This window comes from Alosa pseudoharengus, unplaced genomic scaffold (genome assembly GCF_046254945.1).
Source record: "Alosa pseudoharengus isolate Yale_2024_CS ecotype anadromous, Long Island Sound unplaced genomic scaffold, YU_APseudo_1.1 YU_APseudo_1.1_scf_32, whole genome shotgun sequence".
NCBI classification, from domain to species: domain Eukaryota; kingdom Metazoa; phylum Chordata; class Actinopteri; order Clupeiformes; family Clupeidae; genus Alosa; species Alosa pseudoharengus.
In genome coordinates, this window is record NW_027468729.1 from 436,717 (window position 1) to 452,734 (window position 16,018).

At 46.9% G+C, this 16,018-nt stretch overlaps 1 protein-coding gene across 3 annotated transcripts; it reads right to left on the reverse strand.

Moving 5' to 3' along the window:
• Positions 1-690: 690 nt before the first annotated feature.
• On the reverse strand, positions 691-9,411 carry LOC143101346 (uncharacterized). 3 transcript variants are annotated; one of them, XR_012982278.1, is made up of 3 exons: positions 8,077-9,411; positions 7,626-7,644; positions 691-1,274 (listed from the first exon to the last, which is right to left on the reverse strand). XR_012982278.1 is itself a non-coding variant. In XM_076264649.1 (2 exons), the coding sequence occupies exon 2, from the start codon at positions 7,490-7,492 to the stop codon at positions 6,437-6,439; it is 1,056 nt and encodes a 351-aa protein (XP_076120764.1). In that variant the 5' UTR covers positions 7,493-7,644; positions 8,077-9,411; the 3' UTR covers positions 4,727-6,436. The 3 variants fall into 3 exon arrangements, 1 of the variants encoding a protein (XP_076120764.1); XR_012982279.1 differs by lacking the exon at positions 7,626-7,644; XM_076264649.1 differs by lacking the exon at positions 691-1,274 and having other exon boundaries at positions 4,727-7,644.
• Positions 9,412-16,018: the final 6,607 nt, after the last annotated feature.

A 16,018-nucleotide genomic window follows, 5' to 3' on the forward strand; every position in this document is an offset into this window, starting at 1 on the left:
CATAAAACTCTCATAGTTTGAGTTATTTGAATTATTTGTAGGATGTTACTTGTTCACAACATGAGCTGTGTATGCAAAGACACAGAGTTCAGAGTTCACACATTTTGAATAAAATATACTTTTGGGACTCCCTGCTAACACTTTTGGGAATGCTTCTGGGAAAGTCTTTTTATCAGCATTATTTCATTTGAGCTACATTTTACACTGATATGGCATGATGGCAACATAAACACAGCTAACAATGGTATTAAATTGCAGTAGATTAAATGTAAAGGAATATTCAACTAAGATAGACTGCTGTTGTTCACAGCACTAAGCTATTTATGGTTACTGATATACTCCGAGTCTCTGGCCCTCTCTTAGAGCCAGGCATAGTGAGCTGGCCCTCGGAAGAAAAAGTTTGGGGACCACTGCGCTAAACAGTAGGCCACGGCTGCCCCTATATATATTACTGTGCTGGATAAAACAATATGCCTAATTTTTCAAACGGGCGAGTCCAGTGATCGACTTTCATGAAATCTTTATTTGGTTTATTCAACTTCTCTCTCAATTTGTATGTGTGACGTGGCAAGGAAATTTGGAGTCGACTACGCCACCTAGGGGGTTACACCCTAGGACCAGTTACACTATATTCCCTATAGTACCCACAAGGCAACACAGATTCGTACACTCTTAGGCCAGAGACAAGAGTTAAGTTAACATAATTTATTGATACATACAACACAGATTCAACCATAAAAACAATGCATCAGGTTACAGGAGACGCCTGGGTCAGATCTACTGGATGGTTAATGATGGCAACCACACTGTTACGCCGTAGCTTAACCTGTGACCCGTAATCAAAGGGAGTGGAGCAGGGCAGGGGCTTACCACAGCGAGCAGGATTTCCAAAAAAAAGGGAAAAAGGAGGGACCCAGAAGACACGCACCACACGTGAAGGATAATGACACTGCAATTACACTGCAATTCAGAATAGGCACCCGTTGTACACAGCAGAGAAAAGTGAAGGGGGAACTCCGCCACCTGAAGGTTGGCCTGCCGCCTGTGGGTAACCCACCACACCTGTCCGGAAGAGGGAGAGCGAGAGAGAGAGAGGAGGAACAGAGACACAAGAGTTGGTAAAAGGCTTGACAGTAATTATATGGCGATCATTCATTCACCAATAGCCTATTTATCAAACTAGGCTAACAAGGCTACTTATCTCAGGCAGGGGCAGGGGAGGCAGTCAGGCTGTCCACCAAGGCCCAGAGGTTGATCCTGACAGTGAAGCTGCCCTGGTCACAGTATGCATACACAAACACACAATCACAATCACAATCACACAATCACAATCACACACACACACACACCTCAAAGATACCAATAGGCCAACAGTTAGAAAAGCATGCGAGTCAAGCATAGGGAGAAACAGTACAGCACTGCATAACCGCATGCACCAAATCAAAGAAAACAACAAACAAAATAAACATGCAGGTTAAACAAAAGACAAGACAACACACCAGGTATAGCCGGTGATAGGCGCCAAATCAAAGAAAACACAGAATAAACATGCAACTCAAGCAAAGGACGGGACAACACACCGTATAGCCGCCAAATCAAAGAAAACAACAACCAAACGTAGGCATGCGGGTAGAGCTATAGAGAGAGAGCAGTACACCACTGCGTAGCCCCATGCGTTAAACTACAAATAGTTCCCAGCAAAACTAGGCACGCCGTTCAATCCCGACCGTATGAAAACGTCATCCACAAATCCACAGCACAACAGAACAGCATCCTTTCCAAGGCGTGAAGGCACTTGACTGTAATCCACTTCACACGACAAGTGGCGATGAATCCCCTCTCTGGGACCGCAGGTCATGAAGTGAGCTTATGCGAGGCTTGGCTACGGCTCCAGCTGATTCCCACCGAGCACCCAGCGTCAGAGCTCGCTACAACAGCCTTGCCAGTGAATATGGACCACTCAAACTGACTTAGTTAAAACACACTCGTCGGAGAAGTGGCTACACAAACCAACTTGCCACCACACGCCACCGAGTAACGACGGGCACCCCGGAAGCAAAACAAAGACAGGAGAAAGTACCTCCCGGTGATATCCGCTAAGCTAAATATCCAAATAAGAGTCCGCCCTGCAATTAGGGTGATGGTAGCTCCACCAATCACGCACAGAGGAAATGGCACAGAAACGATTGTGGAGGTGTAACCCAATCTGCCACATTCTACCCCCCCCTTTTTGAGTCGTCGCCCCGACGACGACCTGGGAGCCAGAGCTTCAGTAGATATTAAAAGCAACATCTGTTGCAAACTGGCTAATACTGGGCCCCGGTGGTAAGGTTACCTGCCTTCTATTACCTTGGCAGATGGTAAATATTGGAGTGCTGGCCGGCCGTGGAACGCACAGTCCGACGTAGGCCTGCTGGAAAAGAACTAGGGGCTTCGGCCAGGGACTCAAGGGTCACTGATGGTGGGCTTCCAACTTGGACTGAGCTATCCTCAGAGGCCGGCCCCTCCTCTAGGGGTGTTGGCTCAAGGGGCTCTGCCGCAACCGCAGAACTTGGTTCACCCAAAGGGACTGGCGTGGCATGTGAAACTATCAGCCATAGGTCCTCTTCCCTGGGAGGATCGCTAGCAGGTAAGGGTGAGGCTGTCTGGGGTGGAGCCAGCGGCGGCTGGGCCGCAACGGTGGGGGTGACTTGGGCCTTTAACATATCACGGTGAACATTCCTTGCCTTCTGCAAGTCATTGACCGGGGCAATCGTGTACACCATTCCCTGCCCCAAAGGTGCTTTTAGCACCTGATAAATTACCGTACTCCAAAGGTCCTGGATCTTATGTCGACCTCTAGTACTGTGGTTCCGAAGGTAGACTAACTGGCCCACCTGTAGAGGGGCCTCACGAACCCTTTGGTCATACCGGTCTTTGCGACGATTAGCCGCGGCTAGCAAGTGCTCTTGCGCCCCGTTAAAAGCCAACCGAAGCCGTCTCTGGTGCTCCACCACCCAGTCCTGCACCGTTCCTGGCACTGGGTCCTGGACCCTTCCCAAGAGAAAATCTATAGGGAGTGTGGGTTCCCGGCCAAACATTAGGTAGAAAGGGGATTCTCCCGTGGTTTGGTGAGGGGTGGTGTTGTAACAATAAACCATCTGCGGGAGGCAGCAAGTCCAATCTCGCTTCCTTGTTACTGGCAAGGTGCGTAAAAGGTTATGTAGGGTCCTATTAAAGCGCTCGCACTGCCCATTACCGGCTGGGTGATATGGGGTAGTGCGAGACTTCACCACACCATACAGGGAGCAGAGCTGCTGGATCAGGTTACTTTCAAAGCACCTACCCTGATCAGAGTGGATACGGCTCGGAACACCAAAGCGGTAAAACCATTCATTCAGGAGCACTCGAGCAACCGTTGTAGCTCGCTGGTCCTGTGTAGGGATAGCCACGGTGTATTTACTAAACACGTCGGTCAGAACCAGCACATTTTCTACCCCATTCTGGGCCGGCTCCAACAAAGTGAAATCGATGGCCACAATCTCATTAGGCCTAGATGCCAACAGGTGGCCCATAAAGCTGTGGGGGACCTGTCCAGAGTCTTTTGCAACTTGGCACCGATCACATTCTCGACACCACTGCTTGACATCTGAGAACAGACCGGGCCAATAACAGCGGCGGCGTACGAGTTCAGCTGTGCGTTCAGCACCTTGGTGGCCATGGTCTTGATGCAGCAATTTCAAAGTGTCTGGTCTGAGGACTGCTGGGAGAAGGATCTGTAAGTTTTCCTCACCCCCATCTGAACGGAAAACCCGACGATGTAATACTCCCTCATATTCTACTAAACGATCCCAGTAACGCAAAAACCCCAGAGCAGGCTTGGTGACTAGTCGCCGCTCTTCAGGAGTAGGTGGGGCCTGTCTCCTCCAGAACTCCAATACCTCTTTCAAGGCAGGATCACCCTCCTGCATGGAGCGGATATCAGAGGGGGAGTGACCAGGGAGAACCGAAATTACTGACTGTGTTGCTGACACCACCGGGCTTGGTACTGAGGTTTGCTGCAGGCAGGCCGGGACCGATGTTCCCGGGAGACTGCACTCACCTAGGCTCGCACTGGACATATACTGCCTGGACAGAGCGTCTGCGTTTTTATTGCTACGGCCAGAGCGGTACTTGATCTCAAAATCAAAAGCCGCAAGCTGAGCTGCCCATCGGTGTTCGGTGGCACCCAGCCTGGCCGAATGGAGGTAGCTTAGGGGGTTGTTGTCGGTGAATACAACACACTTGTGGCCCAGCAGGTACTCTCTAAATTTCTCGGTCATGGCCCACTTGAGCGCAAGGAACTCCAACTTCATGGAGCTGTAGTTGTTCATATTGCGCTCAGTGGGCCGAAGACACCGGCTGGCGTAAGCTACGGGCCGGACAACTCCCTGTTGTTCCTGGGAGAGAACTGCTCCGAGACCACTGTGACTAGCGTCAATCTCCAAAACAAAAGGCAGAGAGAAATCAGCGTAAGCTAGAACTGGTGCAGACACCAACCTGGCCTTCAAGGCCTCAAAACTCTCCTCACACTGAGCTGTCCATGCAGCCTCAAGACCTTGGCTAGATCCACGCTTGGATTTCGCCCCCGAGAGCTCCGCCACTAGCTTATGGAGGGGGTTAGCGAGCTTTGCAAAACCCGCTACAAAACGCCTGTAATAACTGGCAAACCCAAGGAATGAGCTTAGTTCTGAAATGTGGCGGGGCCGCTGCCACTGGGCTACCGCCTCAATTTTACCTGGATCGGTGGCAACTCCCATGTTGGAAATCACGTGTCCAAGATACCCAACCTGTTGTCGGAAGAACGCACACTTTTCCAATTTGGCCTTTAAGCCTTCTTTATGAAGCCGACTAAGAACAACTTCTAGCCGTTGTAAATGCTGGGTGACAGAGGAAGAGAAAACAACAATGTCATCCAAATAAAGCAGCAAGGACTGGCATTGTTGATCTCCAAACATTCGCTGCATTAACCGCTGGAATGTGCTGGGAGCGTTGCATAGTCCAAATGGCATTCTATTCCACTCAAATAAACCGAAGGGTGTACAGAATGCAGTCTTAGGTTTATCTGTCTCCGCGACTGGAACTTGGTTGTACCCGCTTGCAAGGTCCAGCGTAGAGAACCACTGGGCCCCTGCCAGCGCATCCAAGCTCTCTTCAATACGGGGTAAGGGAAAGGAGTCCTTACGTGTCTTACTATTCAGGAGGCGGTAGTCAACACACATGCGTAGGCTCCCATCCTTTTTCTTAACGAGAACAATAGGTGACGCGTAGGGGCTACAACTCTCCCTCACTACCTGCGACTCAAGGAGCTGGTTAATGTGAGCCTTAACCGCCTCGTAATCTGAGGGGGGAATGCGTCGATGCCTTTGCCGAACGGGTACATCATCAAGCAGTGGGATGTCATGGGATATTAAATTGGTACAACCCAAGTCTCCGTCATGAGCTGAAAACACAGTGCTATACTTATGCAAAAGCCTCCGTGCCTCTGTCTGTTCTGGCTCAGACAAGGCTGACAGATCAACAGATTCAATCCTATCCAAAACAGGGCTTGTTGCTTCTTGTGAGGCCAGAGTGGCAGTAATGGACCGGACTTCTGAAACGCCAGTAGGCAAGCTGATGACCTCTACGCTACTCAAAGAGCCCAGGCTAGCACGAGGATAAAGAAGGACTTCAGTTAGCCCTACGTTGACTATTGGGACATAGGTCGTGCCTCTCAGGACCTGGACCAAACAAGGTGAAGCCAGGAGCCCTGCCGGTAAACCGGAGTCAGGAGGCTCAAAGAGTGCAGTCTGACCTGAGATCTGCTCCGGACAGGTACTGGCAACCAATTTCATGGTACCACCGGCTATGCGCACAGCCCGTGGGCCTCTGACCCGGGCAATACCCATGCGAGTTCTTGGGGTCTGGCTTGCTGCCAAATGGCATCGCTGTAAAGCCTCAACGACCGGACCGGGAGCTTGTGACACAGGGGGAGAGTCAAAAAGCGAGGGGCCATGTGCTCCAAAAAGTTCGTGGTAGCACCGGCTAATCACATTCATGCCGAGGACCCCAGGGACAGCAGGTGGGCCTCCCGGAGGATCTTTCACTACCAGGACACCACAACGAGGCATTACCTTGCCACACAGGACCACATCCAACTCCAAGTAGCCAATGTAAGGGATAGCCAGGCCATTTGCAGCCTTAAGCTGAAGCCAGTGACATGACAGAAGCCGCTCCTGACCCCATGGTTCAAACTGCCGTAAGAAGAAGTCCTCAGTTACCGTGGATACCATGGATCCAGTATCCAAGAGACAAGAAACAGTGACTCCCCCCATCAAGACATTGATGCTTGGACAAGAAGACATAAGCCTAGATATCTCCCTACCCTGTGAGCCAGTAGGTACCCCAACTGAGCCGTGACTCGGCAGCTCAGTGGGCTTCAGTTTCCCGACTGATGGGAGGAGTGGGATGCTCTTAATAGGTTGGAAGGCGGACCAGAGGTGGAACTAGCTCGAGGGCGATAGGGGACTCGTTCCCCATCACATTCCCTAGCAAAATGGCCTGGCTGCTGGCACCGTCGACATATCAAAGGTCCTGGGTGTGGGGGCCTGCTAAGCAAGGGAGGGTTCTGCAGGGAGGCCACAGTCTGAGTGAGCTGATTAAGCTGCTCCTGCTGTTGCTTCAATAGCTCTTTCAACTCCCCCAACTCGCCACTAGGTGGGGGTACTGGAGAGGCTGAGCGAGGGTGACCGAGTACACCATACTGGATGCCATAGGCCGCTGGGAGCGAGAAACTACGTGCCCTAGCACCACCCGGAAACCCCTCTTGTTCCCATCTAATAGCTTCCCTACGAACGTCCAGCAGAGTAGCCAATGGCTGACGACGAATTAACTGCTTCAGTTCTCTACGAAGAGCACTGTCCAAGACATGCTCCACGAACTGGTCTCGAAGGAGAACATCAGCATTAGGCACACCACTAGGGGCACGCTGCTTGACCTGTTCCATCAAAGCCAACAGGGCCAGGGAAAACTCCTGCAATGTCTCCCCTTCCTGTTGCTGCCTAGAGAAAAAGGCTTGCTGAAGGGTGACATAGGACTGACTACAGCCATACAACTCCCTTAGGATGTCTAAGATCTTAACAGGGTCTACTCGCTCGGCACTAGAGCGATACTTGATCTCTTCCTTCGCCTCTCCTTCTAGATGATCAAAAATAAAGAAGGCCTGATCAACCGACGACAGATGTCTAGCGCGCATGCAAGCCTGCACCTCCTCTCTCCACTCCGTGACATCAATGCCCGTCTTCCCATTGAACATGGGACATTTTCGATCGCGAGGAATGACTACTAGCCGCTCAGTGACAGCAGGGGGCATAGGTGCGGGCCCGGGCGTGGGTGCTGGGCCAGGATTAGGAGCAGGCCGTTCTTGACGAAGGCGCTCGTTATCGGCTTTTAGTTGTGCAATTAAGTCTCGCATCTGTTGCATTTCTTCCTCCATGCTAACTAGGAGAACAGTACTATTCTAGGCGAACGATGCCACTTACGCAAAATAGGCCTTACCCTAAAGAAGTTCTGTGGCCCCTGAAACTGAGGCTGCTGTTCTGTTGCTGCCACAAATAACTAAGACTCACCGCAGAGTTTCAATGTTACCTGGGTGAGAATAGAAACAAGATTACGGCAAACCAAACCATATATCAGCAAAAAAAAAATTATAAATGAAAGAACTCAAGTCTCTGCCTTTAGGGAGTGAATCCTGCCGACTACGCCAAATGTGACGTGGCAAGGAAATTTGGAGTCGACTACGCCACCTAGGGGGTTACACCCTAGGACCAGTTACACTATATTCCCTATAGTACCCACAAGGCAACACAGATTCGTACACTCTTAGGCCAGAGACAAGAGTTAAGTTAACATAATTTATTGATACATACAACACAGATTCAACCATAAAAACAATGCATCAGGTTACAGGAGACGCCTGGGTCAGATCTACTGGATGGTTAATGATGGCAACCACACTGTTACGCCGTAGCTTAACCTGTGACCCGTAATCAAAGGGAGTGGAGCAGGGCAGGGGCTTACCACAGCGAGCAGGATTTCCAAAAAAAAGGGAAAAAGGAGGGACCCAGAAGACACGCACCACACGTGAAGGATAATGACACTGCAATTACACTGCAATTCAGAATAGGCACCCGTTGTACACAGCAGAGAAAAGTGAAGGGGGAACTCCGCCACCTGAAGGTTGGCCTGCCGCCTGTGGGTAACCCACCACACCTGTCCGGAAGAGGGAGAGCGAGAGAGAGAGAGGAGGAACAGAGACACAAGAGTTGGTAAAAGGCTTGACAGTAATTATATGGCGATCATTCATTCACCAATAGCCTATTTATCAAACTAGGCTAACAAGGCTACTTATCTCAGGCAGGGGCAGGGGAGGCAGTCAGGCTGTCCACCAAGGCCCAGAGGTTGATCCTGACAGTGAAGCTGCCCTGGTCACAGTATGCATACACAAACACACAATCACAATCACAATCACACAATCACAATCACACACACACACACACCTCAAAGATACCAATAGGCCAACAGTTAGAAAAGCATGCGAGTCAAGCATAGGGAGAAACAGTACAGCACTGCATAACCGCATGCACCAAATCAAAGAAAACAACAAACAAAATAAACATGCAGGTTAAACAAAAGACAAGACAACACACCAGGTATAGCCGGCGATAGGCGCCAAATCAAAGAAAACACAGAATAAACATGCAACTCAAGCAAAGGACGGGACAACACACCGTATAGCCGCCAAATCAAAGAAAACAACAACCAAACGTAGGCATGCGGGTAGAGCTATAGAGAGAGAGCAGTACACCACTGCGTAGCCCCATGCGTTAAACTACAAATAGTTCCCAGCAAAACTAGGCACGCCGTTCAATCCCGACCGTATGAAAACGTCATCCACAAATCCACAGCACAACAGAACAGCAGCCTTTCCAAGGCGTGAAGGCACTTGACTGTAATCCACTTCACACGACAAGTGGCGATGAATCCCCTCTCTGGGACCGCAGGTCATGAAGTGAGCTTATGCGAGGCTTGGCTACGGCTCCAGCTGATTCCCACCGAGCACCCAGCGTCAGAGCTCGCTACAACAGCCTTGCCAGTGAATATGGACCACTCAAACTGACTTAGTTAAAACACACTCGTCGGAGAAGTGGCTACACAAACCAACTTGCCACCACACGCCACCGAGTAACGACGGGCACCCCGGAAGCAAAACAAAGACAGGAGAAAGTACCTCCCGGTGATATCCGCTAAGCTAAATATCCAAATAAGAGTCCGCCCTGCAATTAGGGTGATGGTAGCTCCACCAATCACGCACAGAGGAAATGGCACAGAAACGATTGTGGAGGTGTAACCCAATCTGCCACATTCGCTTGAGTTACGGGCCTGAAGTCTCACGCCCTAATGTTCACCTATTCTAATTAAGAACACTGGCACACCCTGTCAACGTAAGAAGAAATGGTATTCAGCATGATAAGAACAAAGTTTCCGTAGGAGCTTCTCAAGGAAAAATGTAAGGATATTGTTAGGAAGATATTTGTGAATGAGGCCCAATGATGACAGGCTGGAAGCAGTCATATCCAACTTTCTAGGAAACTTTATACAGTAACCATTATTGATACAGTAACAAACTGAGTTTGTCATTTGTAGAAAAGTACTATTGCTTTGTGTTGTTCGTCATTATGTTTTTGGTTGATTCTGTCTGTGACTTATAAAAACTTTTGTCACAGCACATCAGAGTGTTTTCAGAGTATAATCTCTCCAGTGAGAAATTACGAGAGAATCATTGTGGGGATTGAATTTCCAGAGAGGAATATTTCATCGGCAAGAGACACATTTTGTAATGGAAATGTCAAGACAGTTAAAGGAAGAAATATGTTCGGGGCGAAAAGCGATTGATAAAACTGTGACCTTGAGGTTTTTCAGTGGTGGCTGAGAGGGGGAATAGAGTGACATTCTCGATGGAGAGAGTTCGGGGGAGTGAAGGGACACTCAGGCGGAGGGGAACTGACTTGTTAGACCACAAGGAGCTTGAGGCCCATGCAAGCGGAATCCCTTCATATTTGTAAAAAAAAAAAGCGCAGCAAGATAATTACTGACCGTTGAACAAACGTTTCCTAACCCAGGTAAAGTTTTGCTACTTTCCAAAACTGTCTTTGGGAACCATGCAAGGAATAACCTTCATGAAGGGGCAAGAGTGAAATAGATAATTAAATAAATAAAGGGCTTTGACAGCTATCAGATGGTAATTAATTACGCCATACCTCGAGGGACTTCCTGTCTACCTTTTCAATCTCTTCTCTCTCTTTCTTTCTTTTCTCCTTCATTGGTATTCCCCCTACTGACCGATGTGTTGGCTTGTGAGACTCATTATTAAAGAAAATAGGCCAGATGTACATATCATTACATGAGCAACATGCACACTTATACACACAACAGCCTCTCACCTACATACACCTCTCTCTCTCTCTCTCTCTCTCTCTCTCTCTCTCTCTTTCTCTCTGTCTTTCATGCTCACACAGACATGCGCACCAATACACACATACAAAAGGCTGATAACAGGAGGCAGTAGACAAAGAGAAACAACTCTTTTTCTCTTTTCTGCTTGGCTCCCCGCTTCTGCTTTCTTGCTTCTCGCCCTTGAGACACAGAGCCTATCACATGAAAGAATCATCATTGTGGAGTTCCTAATAAGAGATAATCTTTTTAAGCAGGCACCAAAAAGGTCATGTCGACGGGTGGAGCAGGGGAACCATATCTCATTCTTTACGCAAACGACGGGGTCCTTTCACTGGGGCGCTGCGGCACTTTTGTGGCTTGCTGTGAATTATCCATTGAGGGTTCAAGGGGAGCTCAATGAATCTCCATCAGCACAGACGGGGCTTGGATCTATTTGGATAAAAAAAAATCTAATCAAGGAAAAAAGTTGAACCATACCTTGAGCTAGAATGTCACAACAAACACATATTAAGGATGATAAGTCTGACATGAGGCAACAGCCAATGCCTGTGTATTGATGCACATGGAGTGGGCTCTGTTAACATGAAGCAAGACAGCTAATTGACAATAACTGTTAACGCTTGAAGAGTTTTATGATAGAGTATCATCCACTCTTTGCATTCAAATTAATTTCCTTTGAGTTGTGATGCCGTGCATCTCAATAATAATCCTTTTTTCACTGCTCTCTCCATACAGTATGCCCTGACAGTTGTTGGCACCCTCTCTGATGCTACTGAGTATAAAATGTCATTACTGAAATGATAATAATTGACACCAATGTCCCTGTATGTACGTACTACATCATAAAGACATCAGTATCTTTAAAAGTACTGTACGTATCTATAAGAGACATGCAGGAGAAACTTACAGATCAAACATGTACTATAGAGAGACATAACAATTCAAACTGTTTGATTGTTGGAGTTTGCTTCTCAAGAATGACCCCGATGTGCTACTGTTTGAGTGACATGCAGGGGGTCTTATGAATTTAGATATAAAATATATTCTAAGTAACACTTCTTACACATTAACACATTAACAGCATCAAAATATAAATTGGACATAATAGAGAGTTGTCAAACGTCTAGAGGTAATCCTGAGTGAAATGATGGACAACCTATGATCACTTCTGCCTTCTCAGCTATTGAAACTTTTCCGTTCCACATGTCCTTGGACTAAAAGCAGGTGCAGAACAAAAGAGAAATTCAGGCCATTGAAGAGGAATCTTTGGATTAAACCTAAATGTGTTCAGGGTGAAAGGACTGAGCTATTGCAGTCCTTGGGTTCATATGAATAGCTATGCAAATGGAAAGGCTTGAAAGCTTGCTCGAATAACACCAACCACTTGACTTCTGAACCTCTTCTGTGTGGCCTCTCACATTCCTGGCTATTTCTACATTCATGGGACATTGAGTAACTCTCAGTAAAGAAAAAAAAGTTGTGGCTGTGCAATTGTATGATTATAACAATCAGGGTTAAAAACCTAATTATCATTTAAATGCTTGTAAGACTGAAACTCCTTTGCACTTGTGTCTGGGAATTAAAAGGCCGGTTTCAAGTTAATCTCAGGCAGAACCTACAGACTGGCCATTGTTCTTTTCAGTTTCACATTACCAGATGCTAGCAGGCTGCTTCACTTTTAGGATAATCACATTTCATTGAAAATACTGCTTTTGTGTTTACTTTGTGACAAGAATTGTTGGTGTCAGTGTTTTCAATGATTGGATCATCTCTTATATAGTTGATAGAGAACTTCACATGGGCCATAGTTTAATGTCCTTGATTTCTACCTGCTCCGATGTTCCTTAAAGAAAGAGGGGAAAATGCTGAATATGTTTTAGGATTGTCATTGAGTCCTCATGAAGACATGCCAGTGACAACCAAAGACTACCACGTAACTACTGTAGACACAAAGGATCTCTCACAGTTTCTTACCATCAGTTTAGAAAGGATTTCTGAGGTGTCTAAGTCTCTCTCGCTAGCCTACAGGACTATCCAATTATGTCTGACAGTGCTTAAAGTCTTTTTTTTGACGTAGGACTGAACATAATGACAAAGAGAAAATGTAACCCTAATCAGTGGTCCCCACCATCAGTCATGGGTTTTAATGGGGTAAAGCTGTATTAACACATCTGCCTCCAACCCGCTGCTTTCTCCAGACATCCCCGAAAAACTCAACCTCCTTTTTAGAGGAGCCTTGGTTTTAATGAGGCTGGGATGCGAACCTTCAAACGTGCCGCCTCGTCGCCACACCCCCCCCCCCCCCCCCCGTCCTGTTTGACGTTTGTGGAGGGAGAGGAGGGTGTGGACTTGATTAAAGGCAAGCCAAAGCCTATATCTTTGGTGCTGTGACAGTCAAAGATGGCAGCTTCTCTGGCACATCACAGAGGTCCTGTACTCCATCAAGACAGAAAGAAGGCAAAAGAGAGAGAGGGAGAAAGTGAGAGAGAGAGAGTGGGAGTATGAGAAGGAACTCTAATGAGACTGACAGTGGCTTTTTTTTTTTTAAGGTTAATCTGTCACAAATTTGTTTGATGAACTCGTGAACAGCCTCATTGGCAAGATGCTCAAGCCGATGAGCAATGTTTTTACAAGTGTTGTCTACTTGGGAGAGGGTGAGGAAAAATGCACGAGGAAAACTTTTCTTCAGCTCGCTTCATTCCCACAGATGAAAAGCCTCAGGGTGTCAAACTTGCTCCTACTGAAGCCTTGGCTGTCAGCGCTTGTCCTCATCCCCTCCCATGTCATCAACCAAACACACCATATCTCTCCTTGACTGGTGACCTCCATTTTCCAACATTTGAAATCACGCGCTGATGGCTACCAATACAGTCCAATTCATTATCCAGCAGAAAGCCTTCCTCTTCTTTCTTCTCCTTGAGCCTCCCCCCTCCCCCACCCCCACCTCCATCCCAACTCTGGCAATAATTAACAACGGCGGAACTCTCAGCACACAAAAGCCAACCCTCAAGTAGTGCATAATGGGAACCATTTGCATTCTCTTTCACAAAGACTAATGTAAGCTCTCGAGAATCAAAGGTTGATTAATTCACCAGACCAGAATTTATTAACAGCTGTTCAGGTGTCTGTGGCATGCTGATTCGTGTGCCTGGCGTGCGGGAGGATGGAGAGCAGGGGGTGGTGGTGAGATCCTCCATCGGCGTTCGGCTGCAACATTGCAATGGGAGTGATTTAGGTAATGCTAACACCTGTGGTTTGCTGTGCCAGTAGACAGCAAATATTCATTTGATGGATTAACAGCCATGGCGTCTCAGGCATGGCGAAACAGGAGTTCTTATAAAAATGTGTGCCAGCCATCAATCATATTTATCTGCCAATGTGGCGCTACATAACCTATATGTATTACCTGTTAAGATGTTGGAACATGACATCCATTGACTCATAAACATGATCAAACTCGACAAACTCAGAACATAATGGATATGGTTGAGAAAAGAGTATGGTATTATAGTGTTGAATTTATGACCAAATTAATGGAAATCAAGTCATTCAACCAGCAACCAACAATAGTCTGAATAATGCTATCCAATCCATCATTCCTTACGCTATCTCACTCAATAACATATACAAAAGCTATTCTGCTTCAAGTGCTATTTTTAAGCATAGCCATGCCTCTGAAGGGAAAACGAAGAAAGTCCCACAGAAAAAAAAAGATAGTTGAGAGTTCAAGCAAAACATTCTATTTTTATAATACTAATGATAATAATAATAATTATTATTATGACCGCTGCGCAGCGAAGCGGCGGTCATATAGGTTTAGTCAGATTTTTTTTTTTTTTTTTTTCGCATGTCCAAATTTCTGTCAAGGATTCCCGGGACACTGAAAGACCGGGGTACACGAAACTTGGTGGGCATGTAACCCCACATGGATAGCACGGAACCATCATTTTTTTTTTATCTGTAGCCCCCCCGCTGGACTGGATCCCCCGAAAGGAGGGTAGGGCAGACACAGTTTTCTGTGAATATCTTGAGAACCGTAGGGCCTAGGATGACCAATTTTTTCTGTATGTTTGCCTCCAGGGGTCATGTTAACCCATTCCATGTGCACACATGTGCATAAACAGATACACACGCACACACATACATTCACAGTAATCATACGTATGACACATACTCACACAGTAGACATATGTATGCATGCACACATACGCAGACAAACACACAAGCACGCACACACACACACCCACACACACACCCCCACACACATAAACATAAACGTGTGCACACACATGCACACAATTCAAGAATTTCTCAGAATTATGAACAAGCAAGATGGGGGTGGGGTTGTATAAAATTAATTTTACATGTGAAATCTATGAACTAATCATGTTTTGGTACTTGTTGTCTAGCAGATACCAGTGAGAATTGAGTGTGGATAATGCAATTTAGTGAGACAGTAAGAATCATATAGGCCTTTCAGCGTGATTTATTTTTGTGGAAAAAATGTGCTGGACTGGGCGCGGTCATATTTTGTACCGCTCTGCGGTACATCTAGTTATAATTTATTATAATATGTACTGTACAATTGATAGGTCCAGCTAAACAATGTATTAGTTTCTGATTGGACAGGAGGCCTTCCATGAATGGGAATATCATGTTTTGTGCAGCCAGCAAACACGACATGCAATACTTGCTTTGATGTATAGAACACTGATACTCTGACTCATATAATAACAAGGCAGTGAGAGGCAACATGAGATCCTATTAGCAGATGTCAGCATTACCATCCCTTTAATTTAACCAATGATGTGGACAGTAACTCAACACACCGTAGCATATACAAGTACAAATTAATTGATAGTCAAACAGTTGTATACAATACGACACCAATGTTTGTGTCACAGCAGGATATCCTTTGCCAACCCCACTCTCACTGCTGTGGTAATGTTTAAATATGCCAGCAGGGGCAATTTGACCAAAACCAATTACAAAACAAAATAAACAACCGTTACAACCTCAACCCACCCCGCACCTACCCCCAGTGCTTTCAACTAAACCTTCTGACTCCATATCTTAATATGACAGAACACAGGAAGCTTGACACATGTCATATTAGGCCCCCAGTTCAGGAGATTACATCCAGCTGCGAAACTATAAACTCTAAAAATGATCTATACACGTCCGCCATCAATAATTTGGAGCTTTTTATGGTACTGTATGACAAATGAAACATTATTTGTACTATTTTAGTGTCAGGAGCGGGCCGAGGTGCGGGCCCCCCTTCCATTCATAATTCTCCGGAGGCGTGCCACATAAATCAATCACTGCGCTGAGCGGAGGGCGAGGTGCTTTACGACTCAGGCCATTTCCACATCTCTGTAGCACTCAGTATATCAGGGAAACGCTCGGAAAATGCATGATATGTCCACCTGAAGATATGTGGCGGGCTAAAATGGAAACCTTGCCACGGCCCTGCGGTGCTGCGCTAACGACAGCGAATCAATCG